This window comes from Ixodes scapularis, unplaced genomic scaffold (assembly GCF_016920785.2).
Source record: "Ixodes scapularis isolate PalLabHiFi unplaced genomic scaffold, ASM1692078v2 PGA_scaffold17__5_contigs__length_683569, whole genome shotgun sequence".
NCBI lineage: Eukaryota > Metazoa > Arthropoda > Arachnida > Ixodida > Ixodidae > Ixodes > Ixodes scapularis.
In genome coordinates, this window is record NW_024609843.1 from 247,810 (window position 1) to 274,242 (window position 26,433).

Below are 26,433 nucleotides of genomic sequence, written 5' to 3' on the forward strand. Positions count from 1 at the left end.
TCTTTCATTTTTTTTCATGGGGGATCCGGGAGGTCTGTACCACAGGTGTGTGTTTTTAGCTTAGGAAATCCGGGAAAGGGGTGAGGAGGAATCGACAGATGCTATGGTCAACGTGTGTAAATAAAAGGAAGGAAAGAAGCAAATGCCCCAATAGGTTCGACCACCATTACTTACTTATTAAGAGCTGCTTTTCTGGCTTTCTTCGTGTGCTGACACTGCAGCGTGAGCCAGTCCCGAAGCGGTCTCGGTGTCCCTGCCGTGAACGCTGTCTGCATTTGGCCGGATGTCTGCGCCCAAGACCCGCCTTCTCAGCTCACAGCAGGTCTTCGAGCAGGAAGAGAAGTATGGAGCCCACTGCTATCATCCTCTGCCGGTAGTCATCCACGAGGCGAAAGGTACGCTGATGTTTTCGTCCGCTGATTGTCTTAGTCCAACAATTCACTCCACGCAGTTATTATACATAGCAGACATGTATACATTAACTGGGGGGAAAAGTAACGAAACACTGTACTAGTTACCCGCTCGAAGAGTAACTTTACTTGTTACTGATTCAAAGGGAACGTGTTACGTCAGCTCGAAAGTACATCCGGTTACTTTCTCGTGACTCTGAATGTGTCGTTTTTCTGCAGCAGTAACCACCTTCCAATATTTCGTGTCACGATAATGCCTACCTTTTTAACGCATTCACGGGCATCTTTTTCGTCTTTTTATTGGTGCTATTTTTTTTCCTGTGAAAATTGCAGTCGCGAGCTGGGGTGAAAACCTCCACAAGTAAAGTAACTAAATGGCGTTATTCATTACTCCGTAAAAAAGTAACAAGTATGCGTCACTTCTTTCTTCTCTCGAAAAATAACTGTATATATATACCGCGTGAGTCAAATGGATCGATGGCAGTTTGATGGGACCGCATGAATCGGTTTCTTAACTTATCGCGCTGAGATTTACTACAGAGGTGCTCGAAGCTGGTACATTTATGAATTAAGAGTGTCATGAAACCTCCCTAGTCAAAAGAAAGTGATAAGCTTTCTATAGACGAAATTAGTTTTTTATTTTCTAAGCCTTTTATCTCCAAATCGTCAGAAAATTGTTCTGGACTATATTGGCGCTTATTACAATTGAAAAATTTGTGAGATGGAAGAAAAATAGAATTGGGTTACCTCTTCTGCACTTCATTTGGCCCAAATAGGTGCCACAGTAACATATAATATTTATGTTTGTGTACATGTAAAGTATAGAGAAACATAGTTTCATTTTTTTTTATTTACTCACGTGAGTCAATCTTTCAACGATTTTAGCGAAAGCTACCCAACTTCAGGCACCTCCGTAGTAAATCTTAGCGCGATACGTTAAGAACCCCGATTTATACCGACCCTTCAAACGGCCATCGATCCCTTTGGAGCCACGATGTAATTCGTTAATTCATTGCATCGCCCCCCCCCCCCCCCCCCCCCCAGAAAAAAAGAGAGATATATATATATATATATATCAGATACCATATAGACTTGACGCGTACACACAAGTCTGAACATAGCGAGTGTCTATATATCCTTTCTCGACTCCCGCAAAACCGTGCTGCTGGCTGTGGAACGCCGTGTGCGCAGACGCTTTGCTTGTCGCTCGAAGCCCCCGTGGTTGTGCGCACTTCTCTATCTATGGGCAACCGGCAATGCAGTTTGGCACTACACGTTACGCCATCTAGCGGCTGCAAAATAAAACACTGGGTAGGCCAGGACGGCCCGGGTCGCCGGGCGCATATAGAAACCACGTGTGAACGTGGCATTTAGGATCGGCATGAGCCTTTTTGGGCACCGTTTTTCGTAAAAATAAATCCCAGCTTCACGTCTCAATGACCTCACCGGGTTCCTGTGACATCTCGTTTACTCCTAGAGTTCCCCCTCAAACTAAACGTTGTTACTGGTGCGTGAAAGACTGCCACAGTCGCGAAGGTAACTCAAGCGTCAAACTTTACCGCTTTCCTTCGAGATCTTGGGAAGCGACACGGCGACAGAAGTTGATTACTGCAGTGCGATGAATCAAGCAAGGGCATTTTACATTAATTGTTGTAGTGAACAAAAATAGATGTGCAGGCTTGGAAAGTGGCCTGACGAACTAGTTTTGCAGACTACTCGGCAAAATAACGTATTTATACAAGTCGTTTGCGAGTCACTTAGACAGCCACATAGAGAAATACGGTTAGAGACAATCGGGCCGATTGTTGCTTCGCCGTGACATCGAGAATCAGGCGATCAGGTCTTCAAGCGAGAGGCATATCGGCCCCTTCCGGCACTCATATAGTTGTACGCGTGCATCGCGTTCAGGAGGCGCGGTCGCAACTAAAACCTTCCAAGCCTGCGAGTTCTCAAATGGTGGATTTTCGTACCACATAAAGTTTTGTTTGTTTCGGCAACCAAAATTAAGGCCGAGTCTGGTAACAAATGTGACGACGTGCAGAAAACAGGATGCAAAAGTTTTTCTTTAGAAAAAGCTCATGCGAAGCGTAAATATCCATCTAATACGTACACTTCGTCGCCTGTCACCTTTTTACACCAGGCTTGCATATCACCATTGCAGCCATTGCAATGTGCGTACTGTTCTCTGGCATGCAGAGTTTGGTTCTAATTACCCACATTTAATTCCAGTGGTGAAGACAACCCAAACTGGTGTCCAAATGACAACTCTAGAATAGGCTGTGAACATTTGGACCAATTAAGGCTCCCGATGGTCTTAAAACCGCATAGAAAAACAGGGACATGGTGTTCACGTGCACATGGAGACTGCTGAAATCAGGGTCGCCGCCGCTCGCCATGGCATGACGGGCATACTGGCCGCCCCAATAACAAGCACGCTTCCGCTTGTGGCGCTGAATGCAGCACTCTCGTGGCACCGCCTGGGGATTGCCGGCTGGCTATTGTTGTTTTATGAGGTTTAGAAGGATATCTATTCTGAAGCCAGGGAAAGTTGTGCAGGGTAATTCCAACCGTGTCGACACGCGGCACGTGCAAACATGCGCGGTTTGGCCAGCGCCGATGCTTGGCAATCGACCAACTCTGCTGTCACTTCAGACGACAGAATATCTGAGTTTGCTTCGGTAAGAACACAATTCTGCATTAAAAACCGTGCTGTGCAGACGACGCCGTTGTTTTGCAGGCATTTATGTCTGGGACATCGAGGGGCGGCGCTACTTCGACTTCGTCGGTGCGTTCGGTGCAGTCGCCCAGGGCCACTGCCACCCGAAGATCGTGGGGGCGCTCCGGGAACAGGCTGGAAAAGTAACCCTCGCCTCCAGGGCATTCTACAGCCCTGCCCTCGTGGAGTTCCAAGAGCGTCTATGCCGTCTGTTGGGATACGACAAGGTGCTGCCCATGAACACAGGTGCCAGTAAAATCAATCAATTAGCCTATCAATCCATCACTTCATCAATCAAATAATGCATCATACAAGTAATCCGTCAATTAATCAATCACGCAATCAAACACTGCATGAAAAATTTCTTCCGTAAATTACAGTCGGCGAATCAATCACTTTGTTCATCAATCATGCAATCAATCACTGTATGAAACAATTCTTCCGCCAACTAATCAGTCGGCCAAACAATCACTCTGTCAATTAATCAGTCAATCGATAAATCAATGAATCTCTCTGTATATATATATATATATGTGTGTGTGTGTGTGCCAGTGTGCGTGTGTGTGTGTGTGTTTGTTTGTTTGTTTTCTTACGTCTCAAAACAAGAAAACATGTGTACAAGCAACGAAAAAAGAAAACTGCTTGATATCGATTTTAGCGAAGATTTTGCGATGGCTCCTTCAATGAATGGGGAAACATCGGCTGTATAATATTGCTTTCTACACAATTGCATTCGGGTTACTGGAAAAAATGGGTGGTATTTACATACCTTCACTCGATGCTGAGGACGTCCAAGTGGATTCCGCAAAGCACATCAACATTGTCGTTTTGCAAAGACGCCAGATGTATGGTGTGTTTCTCAGGCTTGGTAGACTACAGATGGGGCAATAAACAACGCAATCAGTTTGATAATCAACTGAACTAATGGGCCACCTTGCTGCAGTTTCGAAGTCAGTTATTATGAAAGTTCCAACATGAAAAATCCGAGGAGGCAACAGACTTCGGGATGTCAATTGGTCGTATGCGCGTTTTTGACGCCTGCTAATCACACAACTGTACGCAGAATAGCTGTCGAGTCCTTCCCACAAGTGAATTACTACTGCGTGACGCACGTTAAAGACCCCAGGCTAGCAGTTATACTGCACTGGTTAAATTTCCCATCTACAGCTGGGAGACTCGTCGCCCGTTGAGGCAGATTAAGTTCTATAGGCTGTATAAGCATACACACAACCCAATTTTGTTTTTCCTATTCACAATAGTGCGTTACAACACACCGTTTCTGGATTCTGCGATAACGATATCCGATGATAGAGAGTTCTAGTAGATGCTTCCGATGACTCCGATATACGATGAAAAGACTCCGCCGATTCATCTTATCTTTATCGGGTACCTTTTTCTCCCGTGGACTGTCGAGCTGGAAAGCTACCTGCTGCAGCCTGCAGCACGGGAGTCTGCCAGATCCAGCACCACCGCTGTGAAACCGACAGGATCGCGGCAGCAACAGCATGATACGTTAATGGCGTCATCAGGCGGAAATAGAGGGACCATTTTTAAGGACTCGATAAACGCACCAGTCCGAGACGCCTTGTAGGCGCCATAGGTTTGAACTAAAGGCGCTCTGGTTCAGGTGTGGAGGCTGCCGAAACGGCGTGCAAGCTGGCTCGACGCTGGGGCTACGACGTCAAGGGCATCCCGGCTAACCAGGCCAAGATGTTGTTCGCAGCCGGCAACGTCATGGGACGCAGCATCGCGGCCATCTCCTGCTCGACGGACCCTCCGCATTACGCGGGGTTCGGTCCTTTCCTGCCGGGCGTCGAGATCGTACCTTACGACGACCTCCGAGCGCTGGAGGTAATGCGCCTTAAATAAGCCGCCTCGTATTTGATGGGTATCCCTATTATGGCCTCCATCCCCTCTGTCATGCTTCTCCCAATTGCCGCTTGGTAGCGCGAATGTCAGAACCAGCTGAGGTCGCCAGAAAGAGAACAGAGGAAATTACATCCTTCTACTGATTAGAATAAGAAAGGAGAATGAAATGTTATTGTCTTCTACTTGATTCCGTGGCCGCTTATGACTTTTTATAATAAGTAACAGCTCAAGAAGGTAGGGCGAGGGAAAGGAAGGCTTGGGAGGAGGAAGCAGGCGGAACGCTGGAGAGGAGAGGAGGAAACCTCCACCTCTCTTTAGCGTTCTGTCTGCTTCCTTTTCCCCTGCCTTCCTTTCCTTCGCCCTACTTTCCTGAGTTGCAATGAACTACAGTGTAAAATATGTTTTTTATCGGGAGTAACTTGTTGAAAACCTAAGACGCACAAGCGTTAAGCGACCAAGAGAACACCATATTGTCACCGCCGCAGGATATAGGGCCCCCAGCGAATGACGCGCGTGCCTCACTCCGATTGGCTGACCTGAGCAATCATGTGACCACAGGGAACCAATGACGTTCTTGTCGGCAGTCGCGATGCGTGTCACGGTACACAGACGATTGCGCCGAGATTAACCAAGCCAAAAACGTGTTGTAATTTGTTCATATGACAATTTTGTTATGCGTCAGAAAAATTCTTGTTTTCGTGCAGTCAGCAACCAACTCGCTGCTCTGACGACACGTTAAGGCAATTGGGGCTGCTGTGGTATGGGTAGGATTCCGTGGTTTCGGAGTTTATTTCCCGCGAAATGCGGAAGGTGTTTTTCACAGTTTATTTTTTGCTGAAAATTCAAAATTCATCAAAATATATATATATATTTTTTTTAGATTTCTAGGGATTTTAATTTTGGAGTCTATTTTATGGTATTCCCGATTTGTAAGTTCAAAGAATAAAATCCGGGTGCTAGGACCCGTTGTGTTGAAAAATTCTTGACGAGCTAAAAAAAAAAAAACATTGCATTACTTCAGGTGCACTGACCCTGTGCTTCTATGAAATTTATTTGAAACACACCATGCTTTTCGTTTTTTTTTCTTCTCGTGTTGTCGTTATGACCTTGAAATTCTTAGTTTTTCGGATAAATACGAATCGATGAAAAATTTACCGGCTAGTGTTTTTCGGGGTTTTTCTGTTTCGGATTTATCCGAAAACACGTAACTGTGGTAGGGTGACCACTTCCTGCTAGCGAAATGCAGGACACGCGAGGCAGGGGGAGAGAGGGGGGGTTGAGGAAATTTATTAACACGCAAACTACGAACCGAAGCTATGTTAACAGATTCAATATCCTGTGCTGTTTATGCACCAGCAAATTGTATAACAGCAATAAAGTTCAAATAATTTTCCCTCCCAGTGATATATTTTTGTGCTAAATATGTTATTAAATGTGTCGAAGTTGAAAGCATAAAAATCTACTGCAGCAGAAGTCAATGCATCAAATGGAAATAAGAAGCTGCGGATCTTTTTCGGGTTATTGTTTCCTGTCAACGATACTTTTATAAACATGGTCCTACTAAAATTTTTAACATGATATTCTTCTCCGACCGTTGTGGGTTGCAGGCTTTTCGCCTGTATGGCTGTCCTCACTAAAAAAAAAAAAAAAAAAAAAAGAAATGTTTACAGCAACCTTTTCGCATTGACACAACGATTTGAAAATAATTACAATAATTTATATTTAAACTTTTGGCGAACAATTTTCTCACAATATTTCGCCACCAAGGAAAGAGGTACAACGGCGCACGCGCGTCGGATCTCCTGCAAGAACGACGGTCGCTTCCCGCAATGCTCGTATAGAAAATGGCGTACCAATGCGATTCACACGATTACCAGCGACCTCCGCGCTTCCCCGTGTCCCGTTGTTCGGCAGCACCACGAGTTAGTTGCGGAGTGAATTTTACGACGCGTGTGAAATGCGGGACATTTTGAAGATTCGGGAATTTCTCGCGGGACGCGAGCTCTCAAAGCGGGACAGTCCCGCGAGTCGCAGGGCGAGTGGTCACCCTAAACCGTGGGCATGCTGAGATTGTGTGCTTTTCTTCTTTAAGGACTTTCTGCGCATGCGCAGTGCCCAGAATTTTTCTGGGCAAACGAGATCGTTTACTCTTATGTTTTCCCGTATAGAAATGCATGAAACGAAGCACATATATTACATTTGCCACTTAGAATACACTCCAGAGGCAGCTCCAAGCATCAGCTCTAAAACCACGGTCACAATGGTCATGCATCGTGCAAAAGATCCGCGGAGTTCTCTGCGGAGATGTATGGCAGAATTATTTGCTTACACGCCACAAGCATGTTCGAAGCTGCTTCATACATGCTTCAAACACGTCTGCACAATTTTTTTTTTTTTTTTTTTTTTTCAGAGTGCTTTTGCGGATTCGAACGTCTGCTCGTTCATGGTGGAGCCCATTCAGGGGGCAGCTGGCGTCATCGTGCCTTCGGACGGCTATTTCAAGGGCGTGCGACAGCTGTGCACCAAACACAACGTCCTTTGGATCGCGGACGAGATCCAGACGGGTCTTGGCCGCACGGGAAAGTAAGCATTTGCCGATCGAAAGCCTTAAACAACTGCACTTACGCCGCTTCCCCGGTACTTGCTTTCTTCAGTGCTCGCAGGCAGTCTCGGTCGCATGTGTGGCGCACGCGATCGAGTTGGTAGTTTTGTACGAGACTCGGGGATATTATCGGAGCCCGGGAAACATTCTCCGTCAAGGTACTCGGAGCGAAGTTTCTGTCCTTGTCTCAGGGACACGCGTCTTTGTGAATTTCTTAAGTGTGTCACGTGCGTGAACAAAGCGGGATTTACAGTGTAGACGAATGCCCCAGGGGTGAGTCCAGCCCAGAAGAATGCTTTGCGCGCACCGGAGCCGGCACATAGAAGGGACTTTCAGAAGCAATGTGCTCGCGCCGCAGGCCTGCAGATGATCATGCTCTTAAGATGGAGTACGTGGCTTGCATTGTCGTCAGCTCAGCGGCCATTCTGGAGGTCCTGCTACTGAGCGCGTGCGTTCTACTGCATACATTTCACAGCACCGAATGTGTTCTCCGCGGCAAAACCTGTTGGAATCGTCGTCATCATGGTGCGATGACGTCAGTTCAGGTACACAGGTTGTCGAGCAAGCGCGTTACTTCCCAGGAGGTTAACGCTCTTCACATTTGAGGATAATCTTTTTGAACATGCCCCCCTAGAGGACTTTCCCACGTTACCTATCCCGCGCATGCGCAGATGGCTCTGCGTTGATCACGAACAAGTACGTCCGGACATGGTTGTTCTTGGCAAGGCGCTATCCGGCGGCGTGTACCCGGTGTCGGCGGTACTTGCAGACGACCAAGTCATGCTGGTCATCAAGCCCGGCGAACACGGCTCGACCTTCGGCGGAAACCCGCTTGCTGCGCGCGTGGCACTCGCAGCACTGCAGGTGTGCATGAGCTGTAAGATAGGGTTTTACTTTGCTAGTTGGTGTTTAAATAACATAATAGAAAAAAAGGAAAAAAAAAACAAACAAACAAACAAACAGAAATTGACTGGAAAAAGTCAGAGGGAACCACGCAGGACTCTTTTTTGAATACTCTGCAATTCTTTAAACTTCTTGGATTCTTTTCGTTTAATTGCTTTGTTGTTGAGAGTTTGCGACTGTCTTTTGTAGTTACCCTTTTACTTTGCCTCGTCTATTTGTGCTGTGTGGGGATCGGTGACTGAGTGCTTACGCACTGCCACAGACACTGCATTCGGAGCACATGGAGCGAAAGCTCGAGCGGCTGAACCCAGGGACATTGTGTTCAACCCCACACCTACCCGTTTTTATCTGTATGAGCTTCGTACCGTCATGCGGTCGTATATCACTTCTGCGCAATGAGCGCTGAAGACCCCAGGCTAGCAGTGATACTGCTCTGGCTTAATTTCTCAACAGCAGAGACGCCAGACGCCCGCTGGTACTAACTTCACACTGCCTAAACATACACACAATAAAGTTACCATCATATCGTGCACAAGGTGGGTCGCCCACGAAAAGTAATATCGGTTACGTTACCGTACTCACGTAGGTACTTGAAGAGGAGAACCTGGTCGATAACGCAGAACGCATGGGTCGGCTCCTTAGGTCGGGGCTGAGCAAGCTTCTTGGAGACCTGGTGCGAGAAGTGCGTGGAAAGGGACTGCTCAACGCCATCGTGCTAGCTCCAGGTGACCATTTTTACCAGCCAAACATTAGAGGCGATTGTGTTTTCGGCATATTACGATGTTGTTACAACGTTCCTTCCGGAGCCAACGGCAAGGAGCGTGCACAACAGCCGCAAGTTTTTTGACCCATTAAGATGGGAGGGAGGGGTAACAAAATAGACATTTTGCCAAATTACGCAAATACAGGGGAGAATCAAAATTCGCGAAGGAGCACTTGGAGCGAAAGCTCGCGCTGCTGCTCAGGCTGGGTTCAGTCTCCACCCCGGCCTGTTTCGATCTAGATGAGCATTGTACGGGCGTGCGGTCGTGTATTACTACTGCGTTTTGCACGTCAAAGACCCCAGTCTAGCGGTGGTACCGCGCTGGCTGAATTGCTCATCTACATCTGAGAGAACAAGTCGCCCGTAGGCTGTACCGCAGACCATACCATAAGCACACACATTTTGTCTCTGATTGTACATTGTTTTTTAGTGTGGAAGTGACTTTTGTTGCGCACCAATACCAAAACCGTTATGGTGCCTTTAGGGCAGGTAATAAACATCAATCTCGACATCAAACACGAGCATATCGTCAGTTCTTCTTCGCCTTGGTCTCGGACCGTATCCACGGCTTCGATCGCCTATGACGCTCCGGAACCTCTCAGTCCCAGCGCAGCATCGGAGAGTTGGGTCCGTGCTGCGGTGCATGTCTTCCTGCACGTTAGGTCCCCGTCTTCTGCCAGTCCAAAGAGCGCCGATTTTGCGAATGTCAGTGGTATTTAACAAAACGTTCATTCTGTTACGTCTTCATCCAGGCGTGGACGCCAAGGAAGTCTGCCTACAGCTCATGAAGAAAGGTGTGCTCGCCCAGTCCAAGACCAGGGACACGATCAGACTTGCTCCACCCTTGGTCATCAACGAGGAAGAGATGCGCACCTGCATCGACATCATTACCCAGACACTTACGCACTATCGGAAGCCATAGGCATTTCTTTGCTTTCCCCGGCTGGCTGAGAAAGCTGACTATACCATGCGTGATCTACACTCCGTTTCACATTATGCCCGATCCCGGCCGACACTTGGTCGGTGCCAATCAAGCAGCACCAAAAGTGCTTTGTCACAGCGCTTATCACGGCGCTCGCACAATGAATCCGCAGCGATGTTACGCTTCCTTTTCGAGAGTGATTGGTTTAGAGGGTAAATGCAAACCCACGAAGACAGCGAGTTCCGCGGCACTTTTAGGCGCTTCGGGATCGTCGATCGGACCTTGATTGAAACGGGGTATAGAATATAGAGGTACCGTCCAATACTACCAAACGCTCAGGAGTTGCTGAGGTTTTTTTTAATATTGCGTCAACAATAAAAGATATAACCGATGACACGTCCTGTTAGAGCAGGGGTCTCAAACTCATTTGAGTGGGGGGGGGGGGGGGGGGGGGGGGGGCAAATAGCCCACTCCCGATAGGTCGGGGGCCAACGTAAGGGGGGGGGGGAGGATTGTAAAAAGGGGGGGGGGGGATCAGTAATTTTATTGAGAAGAGACCTCGTGCTTTCTTCTCTTTGTAAACTCCCAGCGTGACAGTGAAATCGTTAGTTTTTATATGTTTATGAGACTACTTCGGGCCATTTTACAATGTAATAAAACGATTTACAATGGCACTACCCCGCCAACGTGCTGCCATTTTGAGTAGAGAACAAGAGAGCAAGTACGCTGTCGTTCCCGTTGCTTAATTCACTCGGGAATTATTTCAGCTCAACATGCTTTCCCCCCAAAAAAAAACCTTTCATGATAAACGTTTTGTTTTAGTACTAACAGTTTTATGGCAGCAGCCTAAAAAAAAGCTTTTATTTTAATGCTGATAATTTTTAAATGCGAGAATCTCTTAACTCGTGGACTTGAGATCCTTGGCAGTTCCTCCAGCTGAGCGAGAGTTCGTGCAGCCCAGCTCTGTCTTTGAGCAAAAAAAGCTGGGAAGCAAACATTAAAACGAAATACGAGGGAAATTAAAATAGTATAAACTATGTGATACGTTATAACAGCACAGCTACGCGTACGGCGGAAATGAATAGGCGACGTGACATCACTATGACTCGTTCCATTTGTAGGGCTCGAGACATGGGAAAGGGTGCTCGCAGCCGTTTGCTTGTGGGCCGCATCCGAGCGAGTCGAGGGCCGCATACGGCCCGCGGTCTGCGTATTTGAGACCCGTGTGTTAGAGTATAGATTTTTACGGTTCTTAAGGGCTTTTCTCGAGCTTGGCTGTTAAAGTTTCGCCGAAGCCAGCATTACTAGACCAAAGCCGCGGCGCTTTGGCCAGCCGCGGCGTCAGAACTGCGCGATTCAAGAATACTTAAAAACGAAAGAATAAACACACAAAACGAAGCATACACGGACGACCACACTTTTTTAAATAGTAGCTTGCTATTTGAGAGAGGGTGCTTCTCTTCCTGCACGCGGAGAACTACGTGACAGAAGGAGGAGCATGACGGGAAAGCTTGCGCATAGGATGGCGTTTTCACGTTTTTCAAGCAGACGACACGCAGAGAAAATACGAAAGCGCTGGTTTGCGGTTTCCTTTTTTTTTTTTCATTTCCATTGGTGGGTTCAGCTTCTTCGCTTGAGCGGTCGCGTCGGAACTGTTCGGGATATTAAGGATTGTTGTCCTTTTCCTACGAATATTTTGCAAGGAATGTCTGAAATGTTCGGGCGTATTCTTTTGGGGCCGATTGCACCTCTTACCCCGCTCCCTTCCCCCTCTCATCTCCCCCCCCCCCCTCTCATCCCCCTGCTCCGGCTGTACAGACACTGCTGTCCTTGGAACTGTGCTTGCAAAGTAGACATCCCCATTTCCTCTTCCCTTTTGTGTCAGAACCTCTCCATGTTGGTGTGGTGTCTGGACGGCCGAAATGGGACGACCGCACACAGGAGAGGCTGACGCGAGACTGATTGGTTTAGTCTTTAGTAAAGACGAGGAAGTAGAAAGAAAAAAGGAGAGAAAAAAGACTAAGTAACCATTTTAGATGGTTATTTTGTTTAACGTTGTTTTGTTTTTATAAAGGAAAACGGAAGAAGAAATCGAAACCTAATGCATGTAGATTGTTATTCGAGACCGCTAAAACTCATTGTGCTCGCCCGCTATGGTAAAAAAAAAAAAAAAAAAAAAAAGTTTACGGACGACGCATGTGAAATGAAACCATGCATGCAATTTGTGCCACGCTCCCCGCTGCATTTGAAACACGCATGATCCGTTGATCACTTTAAGAGACTATGAAATGATTTTGGAGAAAAGTTTACTGACTGCATATCGTTTACGAGATTAAAATAATACTAGCACGCGAGATTAGGAAGGCTAAATACTAAATTTTGGCAGATAAAAGCGGTCTATTTCTCACACCCTCTTCCTCGAACGCTCGCAACGAAGCTGAGTGTATGAATGGGTGGAATAATAAACGAGTTATGGCGAAACTTTCTGTAATGGGCGGTGCGCTAACTAAAAAAGTAACCACAATATCCACAGTGTCGGAGTATTTTTTCTTCCTTTTTTCCGAGCATTTCAGTTGAATTTAGCCTCCGTATTCGATACGAGTAGTGTGTCTCTCAAACAGTGCTCGCAAACGATAAAATTGTCGATGAATACTCTCGAGGGAAATGACCGAGTTCAACATTCGGTTGCGTAAGCCGTAGCGTCAACGAGAGCACGACAAGGTCCAGGCAGAAAAACACAAAAATGTGCATTCTCTGTAATGCACCCGTGGTTCTGTAGCACCACGACGGCGGGGAACTCCCGGCAGAAATCCTCTCATGGGTGGTGGCCATCAGAGCCGTATATGTAGAGAGTTTCGCCATTCATTGGGAAGTATATGAGACAAATCAGGAGGCACCACTGGCCGAAAGCGGGCTGGGCATGTTCCAGGGCGTCTTCACAAATTCGAATGTAGCCAACCAGAAGCCAGTAATAATACCCTGGCAGTGGTCGCGAGAAACAAACTTAATAAGTGCGTAGGAATAACTCTCGGTGACTAAAAATATGGTGAACGCGATGTTTCAATCACAGTCATCCAAAATCATGATGCAAAAGTGCGACCAGCGGAACGCTTGACATAATCCGTACACCAGGCGCCGAGGGCCGGGAATGTGCCGTCCGAGCGGTCACACTCTCTCCGAGCGAAACAGAGTTCGAGCGGCCACATTCGTTTCTTGCATCTTTCTGCGTGATCATGATCGAAACATCACGTGCACCCTCTTTTCAACCTTGAAGGGTTACTACATTGAACTCTTACGCGCCTATTAAAACGATTAAAACTGTTTCTCGCTACCACCGCTAGGGGATTCTTTTCGGCTTCTAATTGGCCAAGAGAGCATGTCAAGCCCTCCTTCTGCGTTTGGTGCACGCCATGACGCTGCCCGCGCCTCCCGATAACCAGACTCTCTCTATACACGGTTCACGTGGCCATCACAGTGAAGCATTTGCAGGTCACCTACAATGGTATGAATTATTAGGAATTTACACCTTATAAATAACGGAAAGAACACCAAACACAAGGACGGACGAAATCAAGTGATCGACGAATCAGCTTGAAATCCTGACTACAAGTGTCGCTCGTACCTCCCTCTGCGCCAGGAGTGGCACGCGCTGCTTGGCCGATAAGATAATATCAAGGCATGAAATGACATTGTTTTGTGTTCTTCATATTATTTATATGGTCCTTACCAGCACGCTCCCTATTCCCAAATAGGAATTTATATTACTTCTTTTCTAGCGTCTTGTGTTCGCAGCCGAAATATGAACTTACCATTTTACATTGAATAACCGCCACTCCTCCGCTGCCTGCGCTGAACTGTCGCAGCCTTCGTCGGGCGAGTCCTCGCTTTGCCGCGTCCCGGCGTAGGAAACAAGGCCCATACTTTGCTTTACCGAAACATTTCAAGCTCCACTTCACTCATCTGCGCCCTATCCATAGCCATGGCGTTGATCGCACAAGCGTCGCGGACCAACGAGTCCTACGAAGCAATCGGCGTCCATGAAAACCTCAGTGGGTGACGTCGTTTCAACGTCCTTTCGTCGAAACGTTGAAGGAAAAAACGTCGTTTCAACGCAACGCGACGCTTCACTGACCCGGATCCCTCGCTCGGCTGGCAGAACTGCCGTTTCCGGAGGAAAGGCATACTCTAAGTCACGGCCACGTGATTTCACATGTTGGTGACCGAGTCCGGTCGAGTAAAGGAGGAAAGCAGACTCGGTATTTTTTTGTGTATGTTTTGAAAACTGAGGGAAATAAAACGAAAACGGATTCCTTCTCCCGGTTCTATGAACATTGAAGATTAATTAGGGTCTTCAATTGGAAAAAGCTTGAAAATCATTTCATGGTCGCCTAATGGAAGTCGATGAATCTCACATTAAATTCTACCGTATGGCAAGGTTCCCAGAAATCTGGAGTGTCCACGTTACCGAAAAGAACGGAGAACCAATCGCTGCAATCTAGTAAGGCGACTCTGCAGACGACGAGGCTGATAAAACGTTAAAACCTAAAAAAAAAAGAAAAAGAAAGAAACGAATTTTGCGTTGTGACAATTTAGCACGACGAAACCTCATGGTCAGTGTCCCAGCGCAGTCTATTTTTTACATCTACATAGGAGACATCCATTATTGACTCCGCTATGATAGCAGAAGTTAGCCAGCATATTGGGGCTCCCTAACTTCCCGCAGTCTGAACATGCACGAAACAAAGTTTTAGGAAACGACGTGCTGCGTTGACTGTGGCACCCGGCAGTTATGATCACGTTGCCTGTAAGGCGTCTTCGACCGGTGCGTTTAGAGTCTTATTCCTCCTATGAACAAAAGAAAAGTTGCTTGGGGGACCCAATGCTTTGGGGCCCTCTGTTGTAAAACTGTCTAATAATGAAACGAATCGGTCGATTGGGAGTTTACATAACAGATGATATCTATAATGAATGAGAGCATAAGAAACTCAGAGCGCAAGTTAATATGAGCTTGTTTTGTGATTCGTTCTTCGGTATTCTTATCGGTTAATGAGGCAGTCTCATTTGCTGGAGCGATAATAAGTTGCTTGAGACTCGGTGTGCCTTTCGTTTATGAAGCTCTCAGTGGCTGTTTCGCTTTCATCTATTCCCTTGCGTAACCTGCCTGTCTGGGGTGTCTTTTGACCATCAAGTGCTATGGAGAATACTGTGAATACTATTTATTTAACTGGCGATTCTCCATCACTTCAGGAAGAGACCATGTGCCTATACTCCGTTCACCTTTAGGCTGAGACTAAAAGCTCCGCCTTCAGAGCGATCTTTCTGTCCTTGCTAACACAAGTGGGAACGCGCAGGCACGCGCAACCAAAGCACCATGGAAGCCAGCGAGCTAGCGCTGAAGGCAGAGGTGAACAGAGTATATAGTCTGTTGGCATCTATGATGCCTGGAGCGCGTCTCCGACTGGCGTGTTTACCGCATGCTCAAGTCCGGTCCCTCGGTTTCTGACTGATGACGTCGTAGAAGCGTCATGCTCTTTCCTGTCGCGATCCTGGTGTTTCGGCACGGCAGTGGACGCGACAGGCGCATGTTCTGATGTGGCTTGCTCCCTGAGCTCGACAGTGCACGAAGCTCACACGGCAAGAAGTTGGGACGACACTGACGTTGGCGTTCGATCGTCGTTTTTAGAAGAATTGACTACACTGCGCCGCTACGCATTACAAATAACAACACTGAGACTAGAAAGGCGACGCGACACACGCAAATGTGCCCCCCCTCCCCCCCCCCGCTTTTGCGTGGAAGGAAGAAATAAAGAGCTGTTCGTAGTGCTTATTTGTGTACGTTGCGTTGGCTTCCTAGTTCGCAGTGTCATTGTCTATATTTCTTCGCAGCGCAGTTTACTTGAAGCAAATACCGGCCGGCTCAATTTCAAGAACTGTTTACGCAAGGGCTTGTAAGAGCAGCCTCCAGGAGGGCAATATACGATAGTGTCAGTTGCGCAGCAAAAAGGGAGGGGGTGGGGGCTTAGAGCGTTCCATTTCCACCCCCCCCCCCCTTTTCTAAATCCAGCCGAGCCTATAAAATACACGTGTATTTTGACTCCTCCCCCCTAATAAAAAAAAAAGAGATATTACAGCTCTGCGCGATACATTTTTTTATTTTTGATTTTTCGATGATCTGGTGGGAGGGTCCGGATTTGCCGACAGATTATTGATTGTTTGAAGACGTCTCGTTAGTGACTTTTAGTACTGCGTATACAACGAAACGCAAGCACTGCACGTTTGCGTTGCGTGTTCCACAGTGCGCGTTCGCGAAGCTCGAATGCGTCTTGGATGGGCGCTTTGCGACGACACGCATGCGCAGAGTGGAGCCCGAAACGCTAACACCGCACAGCGCTTGCTCCCATAAAACTAAACCTCTCGCGTATCTTAAAAGATGGCGTTCTGATGAATGTGTCATCGCAAGTCACAGGGGGGGGGGGGGGGGGGGGGGGGGGTGATAAGGATTTAAAAAAAAAATCGTTTACGTCAATGTTAGTAAATCTCGCTAATTTGATTATCCAAGATTAAGCATGACTACGTGTAGAGGCCTTTCCAGCGCTTATCGCCCGGACGAAAATGCGCAGCGTCTGATTTATTGCACAGCAGAGCTACAGCGCATTCTCAGAAGACGTTTCACAGCCCAGCAGACAAAGATGGCAGCGCAAAGAAGGCAATATCCGGAAAGGTCTATAGGTGTTGTACGCTTGTGCGTTGCCAAACATGGGCTACTTGTGCTTTATGCTGGCCTTGTCTGCGTGTTACGTATTTTTGTTACACACTAGGGTAACGATTTTCGCGTGAACTCTGGCCCATATATACGCTTTATTAAAATTAGTATTGATCTTCACCGCACAGTGCGAGATCATCGAATGTCGCGGCCAATGGGCAAATGTATTAGATGAGCATTAAAGTTCACCCGGGCCTTAGCGTGCTATGTATTCGTGCATCCACGCAAACCACAAGACTGCGGTCCGCTACCCGATGTAGTCTCCGACAAAGATGGCGTGGGACAGGATGACAATGTCCAGGTAACCCGCGTCGACACAGAGAAAGAGGAGGTTCAGAATGGCCTCGGTGTTTCACCGCAGGAACTTCTTTAACAGGTGAGGGATATAGAGCGCAACGGACGCGAGCATCCCAAGGTAGCAGGGCACGCGGAGTCGACGGCCCGAGCTGTCCCTGCGTAGAAGGCACCAGCAGAGGTCACTGGTGCACATATATGTGCACGTTACTTAAATTAAGTAATTAAATACCGATACTTAACACTCACTAAAAATAACTAAGTACTGTCTGAAGTGAGATGGCGCAGGCGAGCTGGTTAGAGGACGACTTGTTGCTGCTATTAAAAAAAAAAACGCTTTCCCTCAGCTTGAGTGTAACGCGTTATTTTCACGTTACTCTGTATGTATTGTTTCTTTGAAGAAGTAGTCGCTTCTCATATTTTAGTCTGTACAATTTAGCTTGTGCACTGTTGAACCAACGAGGTTTGAGGGGCTCCCTGTGTACATGGCTGCTCAGCCTTCAGCTTTGTAGTGACACGAGTGTTACTTGGTTCTCTCTCCGAGCACTTCCTTCTACCTTCCTGGAATCCTTACTGGCCATAATGTCCAAACTAACGTCAGTGAAAGTCATATGTAGGTATTAAAAGCACTTCAACGAGAGCAAGCTTGTTTTCATTTGACGCTTTCACGGCAAAATTATCCCATTGTTGACCTGTACACATATTACATAAATTGTTGTTTTCGCCTCTTTGACGGGCCAGAGCCTCCTCAAGTTGGTTCTCACATTCTGCCCCCCTTCCCCTACCCCCCCTAACGACCCCCCCCCCCCCCCCCCCCCAGTTTCTGTCTAAAGAAAAAATTGTATGCAAGCAAGAATAACGCCCGAGCGATAAGGATTCACGTTAAAAATATCTTCCACCCCCCCCTCCCCCCCCTTTCCGAAAAAAGTGACAGCATCATATTTGACACTAGAAAACGAGATACAAAGAAGCACATCGACGCTGAATCCAAAACTAACCAGACCTGAATTTTAAGAATCGGTGGGCGTGTAAAGTGGTAGATGACTCCGGAAACGGGAGAGCGATGACCTCACGCACAATTGTCATCAGGTTGTCAAGCACCACCACTTGGTCCCTGTCCTTTCTCCAGCACTGTAACTCGCTGGTCAGCCGGAACATCAGCGACGACACGGGCAAGAATAGTGCAAAACACCTGAGGATCCTCTACAAAGTGTTCAGCAAAATAACCGTCTTGTTGCCGCCGTACACGCGGATGGACACAATGGCCATCGCGAAGACAGTGCCGTTCGTGATCACAGGTGTCGAAGACGTCGGCAGGGTATATTTTCCTGAAACAAGATGGCCGAACCCTTCTTTCTCTTGGGATTGCAAATTGAGGAAGGAAGCCGTTATCTTGGCCCTGCGTGTAGACAATGTTCACAAGGGCATGGCTTCATGAGCGGGACAACCGGACACGTACAAGCCAAATGTTCCTTGCTGACAACCTTCTTTCTAGAATAAAGCGCAACCAAAAGAAATGAAATAAGATGTGGGTGCCTCTGCAGGAAAGAATGATGTACTGTCCAGATACGGCAGCACTGGCGTAAGGAATGTTGGGAAAAATTTTAGCCATTGCTGTAGGGCTGCTGGCCGGAAGTTCTAACGCGAATCTTGCGACATCAATCACATAACCACACGCCGGAATAATGCTCATGCAAATTGAAACGGCAGGGTGTGGGAATTGAGCGTCATGAATTATCCATACAGACATAAAAATTAACATTTTCGTTAAAATGCTCTACATTTTTTTTTCAAATTTAAAAACTGCAAAAAATTCTTAAGCAATTTTTTTCTGGTGGAGCTATTGGTAATTGCACGTTTTGCTTGGTGGCAAAATCAGTATAATAAATAACGTATGATCCTCGGGGCGGGTTAGGAAATCTAACAAACCAATAAAACTCGATGATGGCAGAAATACATGTGGGGTAAAAGAGGAGCTAAAATCACCTGACACCAAGCGAGGGGTGAAATGTTCTGGCACAATCAATGGACGCGTGACCGTGCCCGCCGGCACTGGGCAAGACAGACTCCGTGAGGTCAAGAACCCAAGTCGTGCACGCTATTCTTCGTTTCACCGCGACTTGACAAAGAGCGAACGCTAAAGCCCCTTCGAGCCAGTCAGAGTGACGGATCGGCAAAGCACGTCACAGCCCTTGGCGTGCTTGGGCAAGAGCGTCACCCGAGCAGTTTGAGAAGAGGGGAGGGAGTAAGGGCTTCGCTTTTCTCTCCCTAAAAGATTGGCCCGCCACTCAAAATTCGTACAAAAGCGGCTTTCCCCTTTCTCTCTCCCGCCCGTGGCTTTGGCAGCACTGCGCACAACTAATGACATGGAGTACAGTCACGTGTCTCCCTCTAACATGCTGACTGGGTCACTGAGACCTTATAACCTTCGCCGTTTGCCAAGTAACGGCAAGGCAGTACATAGTGCACGTCAACGCGAGGTGGGACATGGAAACAGTGGAGGACGCGTTGATGTTTGCATCAATCGATGTCTGCCCATTCGGCACTCATTAAAGCGTCTTCAATAATTTACTGAGCACTTCCGCTTTCGCCAGCTTTATAGATCCATGCCGCGATATTTGAGCGCGACAACAGTCTGTAGGTTGATTTTGTTTGTTTATAGTGGGAGCCTTTGCTGGTCAACTACCTTTCAATGACAAGTGTTAAACATTATCACCCTGACAACACATAAAATATATAATGTTACCCCCTTAACTGATTTGGACGAGCGTAAAGCCGTTCAGGACCGTTCAGAATGAGTACAGATCGTGTGATTTCTACTGATGTCTATTGTGGTAGGCTGGATCGCGGATCGATGTCTTTCTTTCTGAAGTCGAGTGGCGCCACCGGCAGCCATTTGCTTGGCACCAAACATTTTATGGGACTCTGGGAAAAGCGAGAATAAGGGCCGTTTCCCCCGTTTCTAAGCTGCTGTCGGCAATGAAACTTTTTGGCTGCTTTTCAGAAAGCCTGCCAAATGGCTTGCGCACAAATACTAAAACTGACAACCCTCAAACCTTTTAGAAATAAATGTTTTTTGGTCAAGAGTGACCCCACTGGCCGAAAAACGTGGTGCAGTTCTATGAGACATAAGTTACCTAGAGTTTACCGAGGAGTCGGTGGCGGTTTAGATTGATTTGGTTTAGCCCACGACAAGCTTGGAGGCTTTATTACGCGGAATTCGGGCTCACTCCCGAAAGGCCGCTCTCATCATGAGATCTTATCGACATTCATCAACTTCTGGGCTTCTCCGAGGACGGTCATATTGATGCAAGTTCCTTTGTTAATTCCATGACGAGAGCAAGCTTGCCAGCTCAGCCGTGTGTGCTCTGGCACGTTTGATTTTTTCATGGGCGTTCGAATGCTTCACAAATACCCATTCGATTTCCGAAATAATGATCGCAGCACATCATGAAATATTCGCCTTCCAGCACCGCGTAAAAGTGTAGGGTATTTCTGCTTTCGTGTGTTTCTCCCATAGACTTGCGTGAAGTGCCTGAGTGGTGCCACCAACGTGCTTTACAGCGGGAACAGCGCACCCTCCAAACAATCACCCAAGTCCACACACACAAAAGAAAGAGAAACTTACGAAGCGTAAGTGTCTCTTTCTTTTGTGTGTGTGGACTTGAGGAACAGTTTTGTGGACGCGTTGTTCCTCCGCCATGAGCAACTAACTCTCCCGAACCTCTGTCTTAACGGACGGGCTCTCGATCCGAGATTCAGCCTACTAGAATAAAGAGCAATAATGCTTTCTCAGGTTTGCACACTCAGCCGTTTTGGACGAACCAGACTCGCTCACGGCTTAGTTTGCGGCTCGGCCAACAAATGGCAGCGCTGAGTAGTACAGCGGAGCTGTTAAGAGCTAGTTTCCCCAGTTTCGTGCCCGTGGACAAATAAATCTCGACACAACCTTCTGGACAGCTACCGCCATCTATGAGCGAAGGCGGCAACAAGACATGGCTGTCTTGTTGCCGCCTTCGCTCATAGATGGCGGCTCATAGTACAACTCCGCTGCTCTTCCCTTTCCACCAGAATAGAAAAAGTGAGTTTTTTTTAATTTTTTCTATTTTGTTTGTGACTAAAACTTTGATATGAAGGCGAGAAATGAAATTTTGAAGCGAGCAATAGTTGAGGATCAGAAATTCTCCAAAGCTAAAATCGATTGGGGGATTGAATTTAATGTAAATGATTATAAAAAAAGGCCGGGTGGTCCGTTTTGTTAGGCAGGAAAATGATAGGTATTTGTTGAGTAGAAAATAGGCAATGAATATCGATGTTCTACCACCAACAGAACAAAACTTGTTTGCTGAATCGAATAAAAAAAAATACAGGAGGACGTTTCAGCTTCGCCTTTATTAAAGCCCCACTATCCTGGAAAAAGTGGCGCCATTCATTGTTGTGGAAATTCTCAGGACATGTGCCGCGCGCCATTTCTGGGTTTGGGCAGAATATGGCGTCTGAAATCTAGCTCAGTGCTGCCTTGTAGCGCCATGATCTTCTCAAGTGCTGCACGTTGCACGCGCCTCGTGCTTCGACGCACCTTGCGCTACTTTTGAAACATGAAGGGGCTTTAGCCTTTATGGGTTTTAGTTAAATATAACCACCGTCTTTATGGGTGTAACGGGATAGCTAAATATAATCCTCGCCCTTGTATGGCATAGCGGTGCCTTGCTTTCATCGCCCACAGACGAGGAGAACGTCAGTAGGGCCCTGGTAGCTGCGTCTAGCTGTAGCGAGGCCCGAACGACGCATGTTCGGTTGGATTCTTCTGTCTTCGGGTTGACTCCGCGTAAGGAACGGTGAGTTGGTAGAGGACGACTCCGTAGCCAAGCGAGGTGGCCAGCAGACGTACGAGGCACCGGCCTTCGGGTTTGAAGAAACCCAGGGCATCGGAGTAGTCGCGGAACAGTGGGGCCATGTCTTGTCCGCTACCCGCGGGCATCCGCTTCCGCACCCCGTTGGTCAGGCTTCCCTCGAAGGCCATGGCTGCCCAGGCCACCAGGACCAGGGTCCACATGCTGTGAGCCATCTGGGACGAGAGAGTGTTCGGGCCTCCAAGAGTTCCGAAGATGGACACATTGGTAGTTTAACCATGCACAGTGCCCGGAACTGCCGGAACGCGTGTCTGACTGGCGTGTCTAGGGTCCCATTCTGCCCAATCATCGAAAGGAGTCCTGAAGTGGAAAAAAATGAAGTCACAGAAGCCAGAGTGTCATGCTGTCGGATGTCACCACCATCCTGACGGTTGGGTGTATAAGTTCTGGAAATAAGCACGAGAGAACGCGAGTGTCGCTGTCGTCTCGGCGCCCCCATTTCTGGCTGCCCGAGATTTCGTTTACTTTCAAGCTGGATAGCGATCTGCAGTAGGACAGACGACTGCCGCGTCCACCACCGCTGTTGTGACACCGTCAGGATCGCGGCCTGCAAAAGCATGGCATTGTGATGACCTCATCAGGCGGAAATCAAGGGACCAGGTTTGTGGAGGCGGTAAATTTACCGCCTCCAGGCATTATATTGAAAGTTCCTTGTATATAGAATCCACGGAGGACTACCACTTGAACGGAGATCAATCGGTCAGAAGCAGAGCTTGAGGATCTTCGAGATTCACGCCTTCCGCGCAACTCACCTGGAAGATTGAGTAGACCAGGAGTGCTGACAGCTTTCTGGTGATGTTGATGGAGTGCATGGACTGTCGAAGCGCCACCGTGAAGCCCACGGCGGTGTTGCAGCCCCAGAGAAGCAACGGGAACGCGAAGTGTCTGGCCAACCTCCTCCGACGTCTGAACATCGACGTAAGGGAACACCGTGGTTGGCTCAGGAGCTCGACTCGCAGGGCTGCCAGGCCCAGGGCGTATTGCAGAGCCAACCAGGAGATGAGGGCGTTGGCAGCCATAAACCTTTGAAGGGAGGTGAGTGGGGGAAGGGAGAGATAGTTTCCGCATATATACACCAACCAGAGAGTATGCAGGCGGCTAGGTACCAACACGCAGCCTTGACGTCACCCCACCGCGGCGGCGCTGCTGTCGGCACAGCGCATGCGCAGAAGCTTCAGTGCACACAACTCTGGTTTCTGCCCACGCGCAGTGCCCACACCAGGTGTGTTCAAACGCTGACTTGTTTGTAAACAGCTTGTTAGTCTATACATGGCTTCTATTAACGTCACATCAGCTGCAATTGTGAAGGCCCCGCTGCCGAGCGTGCATCTTCTCCAGTCTCCATCTATATATAGCCCATGGCAACTCAAGAAGGTAGGGCGAGGGAAAGGAAAGCCGAAGAGGACGAAGCAGACCGAACGCTGGAGAAAGGAGGAGGTTTCCCCCTCTCCAGCATTTTGTCTGCTTCGTCCTCCCCGGCCTTCCTTTTCTTCGCCCTGCCTTTTTGAGTTGCAACGGAAAAATAGCTCCAAGGAATCGCATTTAGAGCCCAGCTCTTCGGTGCTCGTTAACAGATATAACTGCGTCGGCGTCGGCGCAACCGCGCGCATTGAATTATGGGACGTCACAGACCTATACACCAATTCGATTTCCGGCTAAATTTTGCAGGGAAACTGAGTTGGTGTTGATGTCATATGACGTCAGTTGTTTCGCTAAATTTAGCGGGAAAACTGAATTGGTGTTGACGCCACGTGGTATAAATTTTCTCGGGAAATCTAGTGGGGAAACTGAGTGTATGTATAGGTCACGTGACACGAGGTCATATGACGTCGTTTCCCCCTAAATTTAGCGGGGAAACGGAATTGCCGTTGAGGTCATGTAACGTCCATTTTCCCGTTAAATTTAGCGGGGAAACTGACTTAAAGTCATCTGCTATCATTTCTCCCGCTAAATTTAGCGGGGTAACTGAATTGGTGTTGAGGTCACGTGACGTCAATTTTCTCGTTAAATTTAGTGTGGAAACTGTGACGTCAGGTGACGTCACAGGTCACGGCTTCACGAAATCCGGAGCAACTAGCCAAAGAACATTTCACGTTAAAGCAAACACCGCGCGCGTTGCATACAACTTAAAAAAAAAAATATATATATATATATATATATATATATATATATATATATATATAGTGTAGCGGTGCTAGAACCCACCGAGGACGACGACGAAGCGCGTGCAGACGGCGCGTTACACACTTCGAATCTGGTTTAATTTGGTTATGGACGTCCCTTGTAAATTAAAAACGTAACAATATTTATCAGGGGTGACCAGAGTGACATGGGGTTAGAGCCGCAGACAAAACAATAAAAGTTAAAAGAGCCGAAGGAAAAAAAAAGAGGGGGGGGGGAGGCTACTTTTAAAAAGAAACGATAAGGAGGGAATAGTGCTTTCCAAAGGGGGGGACAAGTACACTGGTTGTCTACAACAAATAACACCAAGCAGCAGAACGTTACTTTAACCGCTCAGCAAAAGGGAATGCTTCGGCTGGTTCGCTAGCCAGCCACCGCCCCGATGTCCGTTATGCGTATACGGTTCGAAATTATTTTTAGAACAATAAAGGAAAGAGTGCCACTGGACACATCGAGGTGTTAAGGAGGAGTCCAGCTGTATTTACTTACGTAGGGTAGTATTAGGCTTCCAAGGCTGTGAGCTTTTTTTTTTTAAATTCTAGGACTTTTTTCGTCTTTGGAACACAGTACGGGAAGGGGGGGGGGCACGCTCACCCGAAAGCCGCGAGCCGCACTTGAACCCTTGATGAGCCGCATGCGGCTCGCGAACCGCAGTTTGGCCACCCCTGCTATATATATATACGAGGGGTGATCAAAAAGTTCCGGGACTGATTTTGTAGCGTAGAAAGTGAGGGCAGTACAGTGATGCGGGCGCAGCATTCAAAGTAAAGAATCTTCTTGTCTCATTATACCAAAGGGCGTCGCTGTGTGAACATTTGGAGCTGCGCTACACTTGTTTGTTTGACCACATGCACGAGCGTGATGGCGATCTTTCCATCTACTGCAAATTATGGCGAGAACGAACATCAATTTTACGTCAAGCTCAGGAAACATAAAACAGAGACCTCTAAAATGATTTAGAAGGCTTATGTAAAACCAAAAGGGAGGTGTGCGAGGTGTTTTGAGTGGCACTCGCACCTCAAGAACGGCACAACGTCATCGAAGTCAAGAAGAGGTCGGTTAAAGTCGCCCGACCGCTCTTCGTCTTCCAGCGATGTTCTGCCGTTCCTGAAGCACGAGTGCCAGTTAAAAAAAATTTCACGAAATTGACTGCTTTTTTACAAAAGCCTGCTGAATCATATCGAAGGTCTCTGATCTATATTTGTCGAGTTTGTCGCAAAATTGATGTTCGCTCTCGCCCTGGCTTGTAGTCTATAGTAAAATCGCCATTGTGCCCGTGCACGTGGTCACGAGAACTCGTGAAACGCAGCTCCAAATGTTCACAGTGCGGCGCCCTTTGATATAACGAAACACGAAGATCCCTTTCTTCGACTGCTGGGCGCGCATCACTGTGCAGCCTTATCTTTTTACGCTACAAAATCAGTCCCGGAAGTTTCTGATCACACCTTGTATATACAGGGTGTTTCAGGGAACTCAGGCCAAACCGCTCCTGCGAAAACTACTCATCGCAACGAAAAAAGGGCTTGTGTCGTTTTGGTCCTGGGCCAGGGGCCCATTTAGAAAAATGACTGAAGTCCGAGATAATTAGGTTGTTAATTAATTTTGCGTAATTAACTTTTTAGTATTGTGTTTAAGGGCATGGTTTCAATTAGAAAACTGCTCAGTATCGTCGAAAAACAATAAAGCAACAAATTGCAGAAGGACAGAAGGCACGCGAAGCATTTTACGGCTTTCTGAGAAACTAAACAAATTCGACGGGCTTTTAGGTTTCGGTTTGCTATCGGAGCGCATCTCGGCCCCGGAGGCACCGCGCCCCATGGAAGGATAGTGCAAGCAACCTCTGCTGCGCTGTCATCGCGCGACGCAGCAGAGGCTGGTTGTACTATCTCTCCAAGGGGCGCGGTGCCGCCGGGGCCGAAATGCGCTCCGATAGCAAACCAAAACTTAAAAACCCGTTGAATTTGTTCAGTTTTTCAGAAAGCCGTAAAATGCTTCGCGTGCCTTCTATCGTTCTGCAATTTGTTAATTTAGTGTTTTTCGACGATACTGAGCAATTTTCTAATTGAAACCACGCCCTTAAACACAATATTAAAAAAG

General features: G+C 47.6%; 1 protein-coding gene across 1 annotated transcript; it reads left to right on the plus strand.

Annotated features, from left to right (window-relative positions):
• Positions 1-283: 283 nt before the first annotated feature.
• Positions 284-10,274, plus strand: LOC115331551 (ornithine aminotransferase, mitochondrial-like). Its single transcript, XM_040209004.2, has 7 exons — positions 284-395; positions 3,148-3,372; positions 4,754-4,977; positions 7,406-7,578; positions 8,269-8,461; positions 9,087-9,225; positions 10,016-10,274. The coding sequence occupies exons 1-7, from the start codon at positions 284-286 to the stop codon at positions 10,183-10,185; spliced, it is 1,236 nt and encodes a 411-aa protein (XP_040064938.1). The 3' UTR covers positions 10,186-10,274.
• Positions 10,275-26,433: the final 16,159 nt, after the last annotated feature.

Bases quoted from the DNA above. Each gene is read 5' to 3' on its own strand.
- LOC115331551 (XM_040209004.2), top strand. From the start codon at position 284: ATGTCTGCGCCCAAGACCCGCCTTCTCAGCTCACAGCAGGTCTTCGAG. The intron at 3,373-4,753 runs GTGCCAGTAAAA...GCTCTGGTTCAG, and splicing joins GGTGCTGCCCATGAACACAG to GTGTGGAGGCTGCCGAAACG. The intron at 9,226-10,015 runs GTGACCATTTTT...GTCTTCATCCAG, and splicing joins CGCCATCGTGCTAGCTCCAG to GCGTGGACGCCAAGGAAGTC.